This window comes from Pipistrellus hanaki, assembly GCF_964339955.1.
Source record: "Pipistrellus hanaki genome assembly, chromosome: 2".
NCBI classification, from domain to species: domain Eukaryota; kingdom Metazoa; phylum Chordata; class Mammalia; order Chiroptera; family Vespertilionidae; genus Pipistrellus; species Pipistrellus hanaki.
The window spans coordinates 192,635,382-192,649,786 of record NC_140504.1 but is presented as its reverse complement, the minus strand read 5'-3'; the positions used below and the strand labels follow the sequence as shown (position 1 = coordinate 192,649,786).

The 14,405-nt window shown below is 58.4% G+C and overlaps 1 protein-coding gene across 1 annotated transcript in view; it reads left to right on the top strand.

Annotated features, from left to right (window-relative positions):
• The window catches only part of FHAD1 (forkhead associated phosphopeptide binding domain 1), an 85,601-nt gene that overhangs the window by 34,060 nt on the left and 37,136 nt on the right, over positions 1-14,405 (top strand). Inside the window, exons 11-15 of the mRNA XM_084875292.1 lie at positions 2,024-2,107; positions 3,141-3,284; positions 6,734-6,929; positions 11,997-12,067; positions 13,895-14,047. Of these exons, the coding sequence (XP_084731418.1) occupies positions 2,024-2,107; positions 3,141-3,284; positions 6,734-6,929; positions 11,997-12,067; positions 13,895-14,047 (648 nt within the window). The remainder of the gene's footprint in view (positions 1-2,023; positions 2,108-3,140; positions 3,285-6,733; positions 6,930-11,996; positions 12,068-13,894; positions 14,048-14,405) is intronic.

Sequence of the window (14,405 nt, the reverse complement as noted above, 5' to 3'; positions counted from 1 at the left end):
CCGGGCAGGTTTTAAAGCTCCTTCAACAAACGTCACCACCATCACCCCAGGGTCACGTCTCCTGCAGGGGCCGACCTTAGCGAGGGCAGAGAGCCTGCCCGTCCGGGCTCCCCCTGTGCCCTGGGCTGCCCTCGCCTCTCCCGCACGCTGCTCTCCCGGCAGGCCCAGGCGAGGGCATCCTCTGTGCCACTGGCCACGTGCGGGGTCCCGGTTACGATCTAGGAAGCAGTCAGCTGGGAGAGGACCCCGCGAGGCACTGAGGTTCCTCCAGGTCTGGACTCAGCGAGGAGGAGCCCGCTCTGGCCCCGACTCTCCCAGCCCAGCCCGTCTCCACAGCCTTCTCTCTCTCTCTCTCTCTCTCTCTCTCTCTCTCTCTCTCTCTCTCTCTCTCTCTCAGATCCACCCTCCCCCAGGCCAGTGATCCAGGACGCAGCCCATTGTCCAGGACTGTGGTCGGCAAACTGCGGCTCGAGAGCCACATGCAGCTCTTTGGTCCCTTGAGTGTGGCTCTTCCACAAAATACCACGGCCTGAGCGAGTCTATGTTGAAGAAGTGGCGTTAGAAGAAGTTTAAGTTTAGCCGGGACCGGTTTGGCTCAGTGGATAGAGCGTCGGCCTGGGGACTGAAAGGTCCCAGGTTCGATTCCGGTCAAGGGCATGTACCTTGGTTGCGGGCACATCCCCAGTAGGAGGTGTGCAAGAGGCAGCTGATCGATGATTCTCTCTCATCGATGTTTCTAACTCTCTATCCCTCTCTCTTCCTCTCTGTGAAAAATCAGTGAAATGTATTTTTAAAAAAAGAAAAGAAAAAAAAAGAAAAAGAAAAAAAAAGAAGTTTAAAAAATTGGGCTCTCAAAAGACATTTCAATCGTTGTCCTGTTGATATTTGGCTCTGCTGACTAATGAGTTTGCCGACCACTGGCCCAGGAGAACCTGTCCCTCCGCCCTGAGCAGTCCTCAGGGCCCTCTGCTGGCAGGGCGTCACTCAGGCCTCTGTGCACAGCCTCCTCCTTGGCCGTGAAGCCAGAGGCGGGCATGGAGCGCCCGAGGCACAGGTCGCTGCTGCAGGCCGCCCGCCCGCCCGGGTGTCCTCAGGAGCGTCTCCCTCCACGGCCGGGGTCCCAGAGCTCCACGGTGCCGGTGCACGCCTGTGTCGGGGCCGTTGACCTTCAGGCTGGTTCGGTGGCCCTTCCGCCCCCTCAGGGCTCTGTCTTGGGGTCCTCAGCGACCAGACACCCAGGCCAAGGGCCTCCACGCTGGGAAGTTTACAGATAAACTCGGGCTCCTTTGCCTCTGCCTTCTCATGGAGCCTGGGGCCCTTGATCTTGCAGTTCCGTAAGCCCTGCTTTAACGTAACTGCTGTTTCATCACCCGCCATCCCATCGGAGAGCGTGGGCCCCACGGAGGCCCTGGAGGGCGGGCTGGGCAGGAGCACACGCGCCCCCCCCCCCACCCCGGTCTTTGACAGATGTGTCCGCTCACAGGGTTGGGTGTCTGCTCTGTGCCAGGCCCCGGACCAGTTGCTGGGGGCACAGAGGAACACGATACCCAGGGTCTCTCGGCGGGAAATGGCGGGAGGGAGTGGATCCCTCCGTCCCCAGGCCCCCTGCTGATGACCATTTCCCAGGGCTGACAGCCTCCATGTTTACCTCACAGTCTGGGGCCGGCTCAGCAATCATGGCAGAGCTCTCCAGCCTGGGCTTCCCGCCGGATAATTGGCAGCAAGCAGCTCTCCGGAGGGCTCAAGACGTGTGTGTGTGTGTGTGTGTGTGTGTGTGTGTGTGTGTGCTGCCCACACGCACCAGCTAGGACAGGCAGGCAGGCTGAGTACGCAATTAAAGCTCTGCCCCCTCCCTCCCGCGGGCACTGCCCCTCAGTGACAGGTGGATCTCAGTGCCATGGCAGTGGCATGGCCGTCCAGGGCGCTCAGGCCCTCCTAACTGACTTCTCCTGCCCCCCTCCCCCAAGGCCGGCCGGCTGCAGCTCCCCCCGACCCCTGACTCAGTTGCTTCCTTTGTCCGCAGCTGGAGCACTTCAGGAGCCAGGTCATCAGGGCCACGTACGGGCGAGCCAAGCCGTTCCAGGACAAGCCCGTCAGCGACCAGCAGGTGCGTCCGCCCTCTGCTCCGCGCCGCCTCCTCTGGCCCGGGGCTGGCGCCGCCGGGAGCGTGTAGTCCGGGTTTTGGTGGTGGCACACGGTTTTCACACACTGCCACACCATGAAGATCTGCTTAGATTTAGTGGGATCCCCCTGGCTTTCAGAGTCAAAGCCAGGGAAACCCCCTTGAAACGTTTCTGTGAACATCAAACCACATCGCTCAGGGTGGCCTGGTCCCCGGATGCGCAGGGGCAGCCCTGTTAGCACCCTCGTTAGCGTCGTGAGAAAGGGCCGCCTCGCCCAGACAACACGGGAGTCCCGTCCGCCCGTTCCTTCTGAAGAGAGAGAGCAGAAACCGGTGTGGCTCAGTGGATAGAGCGTCAGCCTGAGGACCGAAGGGTCCCAGGTTCAATTCCAGTCAAGGGCATGTACCTTGGTTGCGGGCACATCCCCAGTGGGGAATGTACAGGAGGCAGCTGGTCGATGCTTCTAGCTATCTATCCCTCTCCCTTCCTCTCTGTAAATCAATAAAATATACTTGAGAGAGAGAGAGAGAGAGAGAGAGAGAGAGAGAGAGAGAGAGAGAGAGAGAGAGAAGAAGGAGGAGGAGGAGGAGGAGGAGGAGGAGGAGGAGGAGGAGGAGGAGGAGGAGAGGACGGGCTTCTGGCCGGCAGGGGCCTTGTTAGTTTCCAGTGATTCTCTCCCATGCCCTGTGTCGGCCTGCGGGTGAAGACACACGGCTCTCGTCGGCCTCAGAACCACCGGACCCTCAGCATCAGGAGATATCAGTTGCTCCTAAACGGCAGAAAAATCTAGAACAAATGAGTGACAGCAGTACGGGCCTTGGGGTCTTCAAAACCGTCTCAGATCCCAGGAAAGAACGTGACCTGGTGACAGCGCCGATGGCGGCCTCCAGAGCCATCGCCCACGTCCGGCAGGACAGCCCTCCCCACCGCAGAGACCGAGTGACGCTCCATCTCCCTCCTCCAGGGGGCCTCGTGTTTTAAATCTTTTCTTTTTCTTTTTTTTTTTTTTGTCACCAGTTAATAGAGAAGATCATCCAGGTCACGGAGGACAACGTCAGCTTTCAGCAGAAAAGGTGGAAGGAGAGCCAGCTCAGCCACTGCAAGCAGGAGGCGCTCGCCAAGAGCATCGAGAGGCTGCGGGCATCGCTGGACAACTGCCAGGTGGCCCCCGCTTCCCGCCGCGTCCCCTCTGCGTCCCCTCTGCCTGCGCCCCCTCTGCCTGCATCCCCTCTGTCTGCGTCCCCTCTGTCTGCGTCCCCTCTGCCTGCGCCCCCTCTGCCTGCGTCCCCTCTGCCTGCGTCCCCTCTGCCTGCGTCCCCTCTGCCTGCGTCCCCTCTGCCTGCGTCCCCTCTGCCTGCGTCCCCTCTGCCTGCGTCCCCTCTGCCTGCGTCCCCTCTGTCTGCGTCCCTCTGTCTGTGTCCCCTCTGTCTGCGTCCCCTCTGCCTGCGCCCCCTCTGCCTGCGCCCCCTCTGCCTGCGTCCCCTCTGTCTGCGTCCCCTCTGCCTGCGTCCCTTCTGCCTGCGTCCCCTCTGCCTGCGTCCCTTCTGCCTGCGTCCCCTCTGTCTGTGCCCTCTGCCTGTGTCCCCTCTGCCTGCGTCCCCTCTGCCTGCATCCCCTCTGCCTGCGTCCCCTCTGTCTGTGCCCTCTGCCTGTGTCCCCTCTGCCTGCGTCCCCTCTGCCTGCGTCCCTTCTGCCTGCGTCCCCTCTGTCTGTGCCCTCTGCCTGTGTCCCCTCTGCCTGCGTCCCCTCTGCCTGCGTCCCCTCTGCCTGCGTCCCTTCTGCCTGCGTCCCCTCTGCCTGCGTCCCTTCTGCCTGCGTCCCCTCTGTCTGTGCCCTCTGCCTGTGTCCCCTCTGCCTGCATCCCCTCTGCCTGCGTCCCTTCTGCCTGCGTCCCCTCTGCCTGCGTCCCTTCTGCCTGCGTCCCCTCTGTCTGTGCCCTCTGCCTGCGTCCCCTCTGTCTGCGTCCCCTCTGTCTGCGTCCCCTCTGCCTGCGCCCCCTCTGCCTGCGCCCCCTCTGCCTGCGTCCCCTCTGCCTGCGTCCCCTCTGCCTGCGTCCCCTCTGCCTGCGTCCCCTCTGTCTGCGTCCCTCTGCCTGCGCCCCCTCTGCCTGCGTCCCCTCTGTCTGCGTCCCCTCTGCCTGCGTCCCCTCTGCCTGCGTCCCCTCTGCCTGCGTCCCCTCTGCCTGCGTCCCCTCTGCCTGCGCCCCCTCTGCCTGCGCCCCCTCTGCCTGCGTCCCCTCTGCCTGCGTCCCCTCTGCCTGCGTCCCCTCTGTCTGCGTCCCTCTGCCTGCGTCCCCTCTGCCTGCGTCCCCTCTGCCTGCGCCCCCTCTGCCTGCGTCCCCTCTGCCTGCGTCCCCTCTGCCTGCGCCCCCTCTGCCTGCGTCCCCTCTGCCTGCGTCCCCTCTGCCTGCGTCCCCTCTGCCTGCGTCCCCTCTGCCTGCGCCCCCTCTGCCTGCGTCCCCTCTGCCTGCGTCCCCTCTGCCTGCGCCCCCTCTGTGTGCGTCCCCTCTGCCTGCATCCCCTCTGTCTGCGTCCCCTCTGTGGGAACCCGTGCCGGGCCCGGGAGCCTGTCCGGCCTCCGTGGGGCAGGTCGGGCAGGGTGCCCTGCCTCCATGCCCACCTTTCCTCTCCTGGAGAATCATGTGTGAGAGCAGGGAGCACAGGGTCTCGGAGGCCGCCCCCGGGCGGACTGGGGCGGCCCAGGAAGAGGTGCCTGGCACCCTGGGTACCTCGGTGGGAGGGGCGGACCCCAGGGGGCAGTAAAAGCCCCGTGCTATCTCCAGAGAAATCAGAGCAGCAGGCCTGCCCTCTAGCTGCTCCTCCTTTGGGCCCGGCAGGGAGAGGCGGTTGGTAGCCCAGGTGCCTCCCCAGGGGTGGGCCCTTCTCTGCCCAGGGCCGCCGGGTTACTGGAACATCACTCCCTGCAGTACACAACCATCAGCTTAATGACCAGCCCGCTGTGTTTCCTCAAACACAACCCACCCCTGACGCCTCAGGGGGCCAGACCAAATGACTTCCCGGGCCGTATAGGACCCGTGGGCCGGACGCTCCCCACCCCTGCCCGAGCCCGCTGAGGGGGCGCCCGCGGGGCGGGGCCCAGCCCCAGGCCCCCCTCGGGGAGCAGGCAACTGCTTCCTTGCTGCTACCATTTGGGGAGTTTGTGCAAATGTTAGTGTGTCAGCTCTTTCAATCAGCAAACTGCACTTTCTGACCAGCTCATGTGTTGATCTCAGCAGGAATCTGGACGAATAAAAATAGCCAGATTCAGTTCTCATTTCAGCCTATTGTCCTCGGCAATTTGGCTTTCAATTTGAATAGACCCAAGTGGGGTCGCTCTGACCACCAAAAGTCCAAGTTAGGGTGCAAACAAAATAATCTGCCCCTTATATTTCCCTTCCTTCAACCCCCACCACCACCAGCTCCTATCTCCCCACCCCCATCCCCACCACCTCCCATCCCCCCACCCCCACCACCACCACCACCACCACCTCCCATCCTCCACCCTCCGCCACCAAAAAAATTAAGCAAATAATACTGGACGGGGACACCCTTGGGCGCTGACCTGGGCCTCTGCTGCTTCACAGCAAAATCTAGAGCATTCTTCACAGGTGGTGTCCGTTGGGGTTTCTAAGGAGTGTCGGGCCCCTCACTGTCCTCTCTCTCCAGGCGGGTGCTCACCGTCCTCTCTCTCCAGGCGGGTGCTCACCGTCCTCTCTGCAGGCGGGTGCTCACCGTCCTCTCTCTGCAGGCGGGTGCTCACCGTCCTCTCTCCAGACGGGTGCTCACCGTCCTCTCTCTGCAGGCGGGTGCTCACCGTCCTCTCTCCAGACGGGTGCTCACCGTCCTCTCTGCAGGCGGGTGCTCACCGTCCTCTCGGCAGGCGGGTGCTCACCGTCCTTTCTCTGCAGGCGGGTGCTCACCGTCCTCTCTCGGCAGGCGGGTGCTCACCGTCCTCTCGGCAGGCGGGTGCTCACCGTCCTCTCTCTGCAGGCGGGTGCTCACCGTTCTCTCTCTCCAGGCCTCACCGTCCTCTCTCCAGACGGGTGCTCACCGTCCTCTCTGCAGGCGGGTGCTCACCGTCCTCTCTCTGCAGGCGGGTGCTCACCGTCCTCTCTCTGCAGGCGGGTGCTCACCGTCCTCGCTCTGCAGGCGGGTGCTCACCGTCCTCTCTGCAGGCGGGTGCTCACCGTCCTCTCTCTGCAGGCGGGTGCTCACCGTCCTCTCTCTGCAGGCGGGTGCTCACCGTCCTCGCTCTGCAGGCGGGTGCTCACCGTCCTCTCTCTGCAGGCGGGTGCTCACCGTCCTCTCTGCAGGCGGGTGCTCACCGTCCTCTCTGCAGGCGGGTGCTCACCGTCCTCTCTCGGCAGGCGGGTGCTCACCGTCCTCTCTGCAGGCGGGTGCTCACCGTCCTCTCTCTGCAGGCGGGTGCTCACCGTCCTCTCTGCAGGCGGGTGCTCACCGTCCTCTCTCTGCAGGCGGGTGCTCACCGTCCTCTCTCTGCAGGCGGGTGCTCACCGTCCTCTCTGCAGGCGGGTGCTCACCGTCCTCTCTCTGCAGGCGGGTGCTCACCGTCCTCTCTGCAGGCGGGTGCTCACCGTCCTCTCTCTGCAGGCGCGCATGAAGCAGTCCTGCTGCAGCTCGGACCTGAGGAAGGAGGTGGAGCTCCTCCAGGCCCTGCAGGTGAGCCCGCCGGTGTCCGGGCTCCAGAAGGCGGCGCTGGACCTGGTGCGCCTGTCGCAGTCCTGGCTGGAGGACGCCGAGGGGCTCCTCCGGGACCTGGGGATCCAGCTGCCCGGCTCCAACAAAGGTGACGGGCCGTTTTTTCTCGCGTGACCGCACTCTGAGGCGTAGTGTCGAGTCCTTATCACAAAGGGGCATCTGCTGAGGAAAGTTCTTGGGTGCGTGGCCAGGTGCCCTGCTCCAGACTCGCTTCGCTTCTCCACTTGAGAAGCAATTTGCCTTAAAAAATAAAAATAAAGCCGAAACCAGTTTAGCTCAGTGGATAGAGCAGTGTTTTTCAACCTTTTTTGGGCAAAGGCACACTTGTTTCATGAAAAAAATCACGAGGCACACCACCATTAGAAAATGTTAAAAAATTCAACTCTGTGCCTATATTGACTATATATAAAGTAATTCTCTTGAATAGGAATCAAATAAACGCAAAGAAAGTATTTTATAATTACTTTATTATGAAATATTAAGTAAACAAAATAGTGAAAAATTATAAAATTCTTGTCTTGTCTGCACCTACGGCACACTAGGCAACATCTCCCGGCACACTAGTGTGCCGCGGAACAGCGGTTGAAAAACGCTGGGATAGAGTGTCGGCCTGCGGACTGAAAGGTCCCAGGTTCGATTCCGGTCAAGGGCATGTACCTGGGTTGCGGGCACATTGCCGGTGGGGGGTGGTGCAGGAGGCAGCTGATCGATGTTTCTCTCTCATCAATGTTTCTAACTCTCTATCCCTCTCTCTTTCTTTCTGTAAAAAAATCAATAAAATATATTTTTTAAAAATTAATTAATTAATTTTAAAAAATGAGACTTAATTTCAGGGATGTCCCATCTGCCCGCTGCCCCTCCCCATGACTGTCAGCATCCTTCACCGGGGTGGACCTTACATGACGCATCATCATTGTCCGGAGTCCGTGGTCCTCGTGAGGGCTCGCTCTTGGCGCAGTGCATTCCGTGGGCTGGGACACCTTTCTAAGGACACGCACCTGCCTCTGTGTACCAGACAGACGTTCTCTCTGCCGCGCAGACCCTCTGCTCTGCCTGTGTATTCATCCCTCCCCCTGCCCCCAGCCTCTGCGGCCGCCGGTCTTCTTACTGTCCCCACAGTTTGGCCGTTTCCAGCAGGTCCCGGAGTTGGAATCGTGCAGTGTGTGTAGCTCAGGTCGGCTTCTTTTTTTCCCCCTCCGTGTCTTTCCATGGCTCCGTGGCTCCTGTCTTCTTGGTGCTGAACGGCATTCCGTTGTCTGGGGGAACCACAGCTTGTTCATTCTTCTCCGGAGGGAGGGACATCCTGCCTACGCCCAAGTTCTGGCGACCATAACAAGGTGACTCAGGGCACTTTCCATTACTGAGGCCAGCAGGGGGCGCCCAGTCACCCATCACCGTCCACAGACGTGTACACGTAGGAGCCTTCTGTGTACAGTTCCTGAGAGATGGGCAGGAGCCACGCCGTGTAGCTCCTCCCGGGAGCGTGTCGCTGAATTGGCTGTTTTGCACGCGTTGTGTGCTTCTGTCCTCCCACAGCCAGTGAGCTGGGCACTGCCCTGCCTTCACTTTGCAGGCAAGGAAATAGTCTCAATGCCATCAGGAAACTTGCTCGAGGTCACAGGGTTGGTACACTCCAGGGTCAGGACTCACACTGAGGTCGCTGCGATCCGAATGCCTGTGTTTTCTCGATGGCCCCCACTCCCTCTGGGGCCCAGAAGGGTAGCAGGGCCATGCCCAGCGCCAGACGACAGGCTCGTCGTTAACTTGGGCTGGGGCAGAGCGACGTGTCTTCGTTCTCTGAGTGAGCCAGGCCCAGGGACAGCCCTCGCGTCATGGCAGGATGGCTGAGTCTGCCCTCCGGAGACCAGCCACGCTTTGGCTCTCCGCTGCGCACCTGACTTCTCTGCGCCTCCGTTTGCCTGTTTATAAAACAGGGACGCCCTGACCGGTTTGGCTCAGTGGATAGAGCGTCGGTCTGCGGACTGAAAAGTCCCAGGTTCGATTCCGGTCAAGGGCATGTACCTTGGTTGAGAGCACATCCCCAGTAGGGGGTGTGCAGGAGGCAGCTTGATCGATGTTTCTCTCTTATCCATGTTTCTAATTCTCTACCCCTCTCCCTTCCTCTCTGTAAAAAAAATCAATAAAATGTATTTTTAAAAATAAATAAAATAAAACAGGGACAACATCTCATAAGGTCGTTGTGAGGGTTAAACGATGGGAGGAGCACTGACCTGCCAGCGCCAGCGCCCTCACTCGTTGACTTCCTGTGGCCACCAGGTGGGTGGCAGCACAGGGCGTACAGCCTGTGTGCTCACACCAGGGTGACTGGCCACAAACCGCGCCTGCCCCCCCCCCCCGCCCCCCATCCCCATTTGGCAGCGGACGAGGTTTTCTCAGCCGTGAGCATTCAGTTGGACTGAACCCAAAGAGCACTGGCCAGGCCACCCATTGGAGAGGACAATGGCCGAGTGTCCCAGCCGCCTCCTGGGCAAGCCAGGACTCAGTCCGGGTCCCTCTGACCTCAGAGCCCCTGCTCTGCACCACCACACCGCCTGCCTTTCAGGATGTTGTCCTGAGATTGTGGTCAGCAAACTGCGGCTCTCGAGCCACATGCGGCTCTTTGGCCCCTTGAGTGTGGCTCTTCCACAAAATACCACGGCCTGGGCGAGTCTAAAGAAGTGGCATTAGAAGTTTAAGTTTAAAAAATTGGGCTCTCAAAAGAAATTTCAATCATTGTACTGCTGGTATTTGGCTCTGTTGACTGATGAGTTTGCCGACCACGGATCTAAGAGACAAGGGACCTCACAAGCGAGGTTTGTAAATCCCGAAATAAATTCCCCGGGAGAGTCCCGGGAGAGGGGAGCCCCTTGCGTGGCTGGGCAATGTCGTAAGCGGTTGGAGCCGATCTGATTGGCGGAGGGCTGGCTGTGCGCCCCGCTGGGGAGATAGGAAACCCTGAAATTTCGTTCCGCGCCTCCCACCTGGTCTCTCGGCGCCTCTCGATAAGGAAGGAACAGACCGCGTTTGTCTTCGCCGGCGCAGTTTGTGTGTCTCCTTCTGGGAGGCTTCATCTCGCAAAAGGCTCCCACGTACGCAGGAGTCACTCTGTCTCTGATATCCGAGCTATGCGGTGTTTTTAAGTGGGAAAAAGCAAGCTGTAATATAATACAATAGGCATGGGGCACTCCCATTTTTTTGTTTTTTAATGTCAGTATCTGATCAAAAGAAAAATCTGGAGAAAAAGACAAAACTGTGGAGAGTATTGTCCCAGCGTCTAGGGCCTCTCCTTTCCCTCCTTCCACACTATCCATTGTGCACCTACTGTGCGCCGGCCACTGAAGACACAGCAGTGTGCTTCCCACGGGCGGGTTTCCGCAATGTCGGGCTTTTTGCAATGAGCACATGCAACTTGTGTAACCAGAAATATGAGAAAGAATCGTTCCTTCTCCCAAAGAGAGATCTCGTTTTGATCACTGTTCATCGTTGGACCTAGAAACATGATCTGTCTTCCCTTCAACCTCCTGGACTCCCTCCTGTCCCTAACCCTCCCTGGGTCCTCCCCAGAACTTGATCCTTCCCCGTGGGTCCCTGGGTCACAGGTGGCGGCGGAGCACAGTCCCAGCCGCACCCCAGCTTAGCCACCCCAAACCCAGGGGCGCCTGGTTCTTACAGCCCACGCCGGGGTCACCCAGGCCGCCCCGCCCCCGGGCCTTCCTGGTCTCCTCCCAGTGCTCCTCTCTGCACACACGCTTCCTGTGAACTAACTCAGCCCTTTGCTCTGGAGCCTCCGCTCTCCTTTAAAAGAGGAAGGCAGGCGTGGGTCTGAATTCTGATCCCTCCGCTTACCAGGCTGGTAGCCTAACCTTGCTGAGCTTCTGGGTCTCACCTATCAATTCAAACACACTTCCTTGCCGGGTTGCTCATAATGATGAGAAAATATGTGCAGATTCCTGGCTCGGTGCCTGGCACACAGTAGGTGCTTCATACCTGATAGCCATTACATCATTCTCACTCTTCCCTGGTAGAAGTTCTCAGAAAGTTCCATTGACGGAGATCAGGGCTCCGGCACGGGCATGTTCAGTTCCATATCCCCCTTCCTCCCTGTCCCCACCATTTCTCCCGCCTTCCCCACCGTGTTCTCCCTCCCTGGGCTCCCTCCTCTCTCCCCGGAGAGCTGTGCGCACCCGGTCCTGAACTGTGACATCTGTCTCTGGCGCCTTCAGCCTTTCTTTTGTTCTCTCCTTCGTTCTCTTTTCCACCAAGCAAGCTCTTCAAGGTGGCAGTTTTTCACTGGAACCCCCTGCTTCCTTAGCTCCCTTCCCGCTCCCCACACTCCTATCTCCCCGACAGCCTTGAAGAAGTGTGACACACCCTCTGTCTTCATGGCCCACGTCCTGCTCTGTCTTTGCCTCTTTGCTTTGCCCCTACTGAGTGACCGCCATGGCGCCCTCCTGCCCCGGCCGGCCCACCACCTTCCCCGGGCCCGCGTCCTCTCTGGCCTACCCAACATGCTCCGTTCTCCATCTCAAAACCCTCTCACCCTGGGCCCTCCCGGGCCTGGCACACCTGCCTGTCTCCTGATGGTCTCGGTTGGTTCTGAGCAGCCCCTTCCTCCAGTCCTGTCCCTCCCCAGGTGTTTCCTCCAGGGCATCCACTGGTCCTCCTCTCTCCCCTCCTTCCTCCCGGAGAAACTCCCTGCTCCACATGCCTCACCAGCCGCTCCAGGCAGACAGGGCCAGATGGGGCCACTGGCCAGGGCCAGGCCCACCAGGGGCCCATGGAGACCCTGGTGAGCTGGGCTGGTCTTGCCAACTGAGCATGCCCAGCTCTCTGCTGACCACCTCTCTGTAGGGTCCTTCCAGCTCCATGTCCTCCCTCAGGCTTTGGACCTTGTCCCTCAGTTTTATGGCTTTGCACACAGTGGGTGCTTAGCCAGTAGGTGTTCTGTTGACGGGTTCTCCTCTGCCGCCTCCAGAAAGAAACTTGACTTTGAGCCCATCCCAGCTGATCAGCCATCTTAGAAGCTCACGTCCTCCTGATGGGCGTGCAGTGCTGCCCTCGCCCACCTGCCGGCAAGCTCTGCCGAGAGGCTGTTTGGAAAGCAAAGGAGGTGAGCTGAGCAGATGCTTACCTTCTTCTCGTTTCTCTTTCCAAGGGCTGTCTTTGTACCTGAAGCATCTTCTGGAACATTATAAAAAAGTCTCCGTCCGGACCCAGGAACTGCAGGTAACCTTCCAGCTTCTGGGAAGGTCAGGCCGGCGCCTCCCCAGCGTTCACACAGCGCTGTGCACGTTAACCCCGTTTACCTGTTAGCGGGTCAGTCCGCCCCCTCCAGCAGGTGAAACCGTAGCTCCATCCGCATGTGAAGGGGTTCAGGCGGGCTGGCTGGGATGGCCCAGGACGGCCCGGCCAGGGTGCTCATTCCCTCTATCAAAACCCAGAAAGGGCCAAAACCGGTTTGGCTCAGTGGATAGAGCATTGGCCTGCAGACTGAAGGGGCCCGGGTTCAATTCCGGTCAAGGGCACGTACCTTGGTTGTGGGCACATCCTCAGTAGGGAGTGTGCAGGAGGCAGCTGATTGATGTTTCTCTCTCATCGATATTTCTAATTCTCTATCCTCTCCCTTCCTCTCAGTAAAAAAAAAAAAAAAAAAAAAAAAATCAATAAAATATATTTAAAAAAAAAAAAAAAAAACAGAAAGGCCTCAAAAGCCCTCAGATCTTGAAAACTGTGTTTATCAAATGCAGCGGAAGAGGTACAGCTGGCCAGAGTCCCGGCAGCAGGATTACCAAAACTGACATAATGTCAGCATGTCAGAGGCAACATGATCCTCAGGGACTGTGTCGCCCTCACGGTCATGGCCATTAAATGCCGTGTAACGAACACCCACACCACGGGAGAGGCATTCCACAGTCACTGCCCCGGCCTGCAGGCTGCCGCCGGGTCCCCGCTGACCCTCGTGGGTTTGCTCACTGTCTGCGCTGGCCTGCCCTCGGCCGGTCCAGGCTGGCCCCAGCCGGAGCAGCTCTGCTCTGCTCTGCTCAGGGCGTCCTTGCTCCCCCAGCTGGCCGGCCCGCGCATGCTCTTATGGTTGGCAGGGGCAAGAGAGAAGCAGGACCGGTCGGAGTGCTTCGCAGTCATTCTCTGTTCGTGTCATGGCTGTTATGTCCCATTGACCAAAGCAGGTCACATGGCTGAGTGCAGTGTCACCGGGCAGGACAGGGGTGGACACTGACGGTCATGTAGCCAGAGACACAGGAGGGTGGAGTGTTGGGACCACCGCTGTGGTCAGTCACGGGGTCAGCAACCTTTTTCAGCCAAGGGCCAGACGGTGAATAGAGGTTCACAGATGGCTTTGCACGTCACCCAGTCTGTCACACCTGTTTGACTCCACATCTGTAGAGCAGAGACACCACAGAAAACATGTCAGTGCATGAGCATGATGGGCAGGGCCCTCTTCCAATAAAACTTTATTTACAAAAACAGGCGGCAGACCACATTAGGCCTGCAGGCAGCAATCCGTCAACCCCGATCTAGTCCATTCTCCTTATTTTACAGATGTGGCCATGGAAGTCCAGAGGCCAGGTGCCTGTTTCAATGGCACACAGTTAGTTGGTGGAAGAATCAAGACAAAGGTTCAGGCCTTCTGGCCCTAGCCCCCTGCTTTTTCTTACACTCGGCAAATCACAATTGATGACTCTGGCTACCATTTACTTTGCAACTACTATGTGCTTAAAGCTTTTCGTCACTACCTCAGTTAATCCTTAAAACACCATTATTGACCTCATCTAGAAAAAGCTAGAGCTAAGATTCTATCGAGATTTGGAGTCAGGGCTCCTAACCACTGCACTCTACTGCTCTCCTGCCAGTAACCAGGCTAAGCATAGATTTTCCTTGTGTTTAGGAAAGTTTCACATAAAGCTTTGCCCCTCCCCACAAAGGTAAACAACGTGTAAAAACAACAAACAAAACAAAACAATAAACAACCATGGAAAAGACTCCTGCCCTTAGCCCTGTCCCCCATCAGCTTCAGTGTCCTTTCCTCTCCTTCAGATCAAGGTCAGCAGTACTCAGGAAACTCAAAAATCTTTGCTGCAAGAGACACAACGGGAGTATCTGGCAGAGAAAGAGAAGCTGAGCAAAGAGAGGCAACAGCAAGAGGAGAAGCTGAAGACCAGAGTCAAGTGGCTGATGGAAGAGAAGGCGGTAAGGTCCCCGTCATTTTTTTTTTTTTTTCTACTGAAAACGGAGGCCATGACCTTTTTCATGACAAATTAAAAGCGTGTCCTTCGATGGAGAAACCTCAGCAAGTCCTCATTTGGTGTCAGGGAACTAAATTCCTCAAAGGAGTGAGTGATATTGGAGGAGTTCACGTGGAGCTTGAATTCTGAAACTCAGAGCAAAACCACCTTGAAAAGGAAAGGTTACTGAAATTTCTAGAACCGGTAGCTCGTCTGTTTAAATGCTGCCTCTGATTTTACCTTCGGAGCTGCCACCGCAGGTCCCGGGTGGTTCTCAGTGTTTGCAAGACCAGCGTCGTGTTATCTCAGTCTTCTGCTTTCTC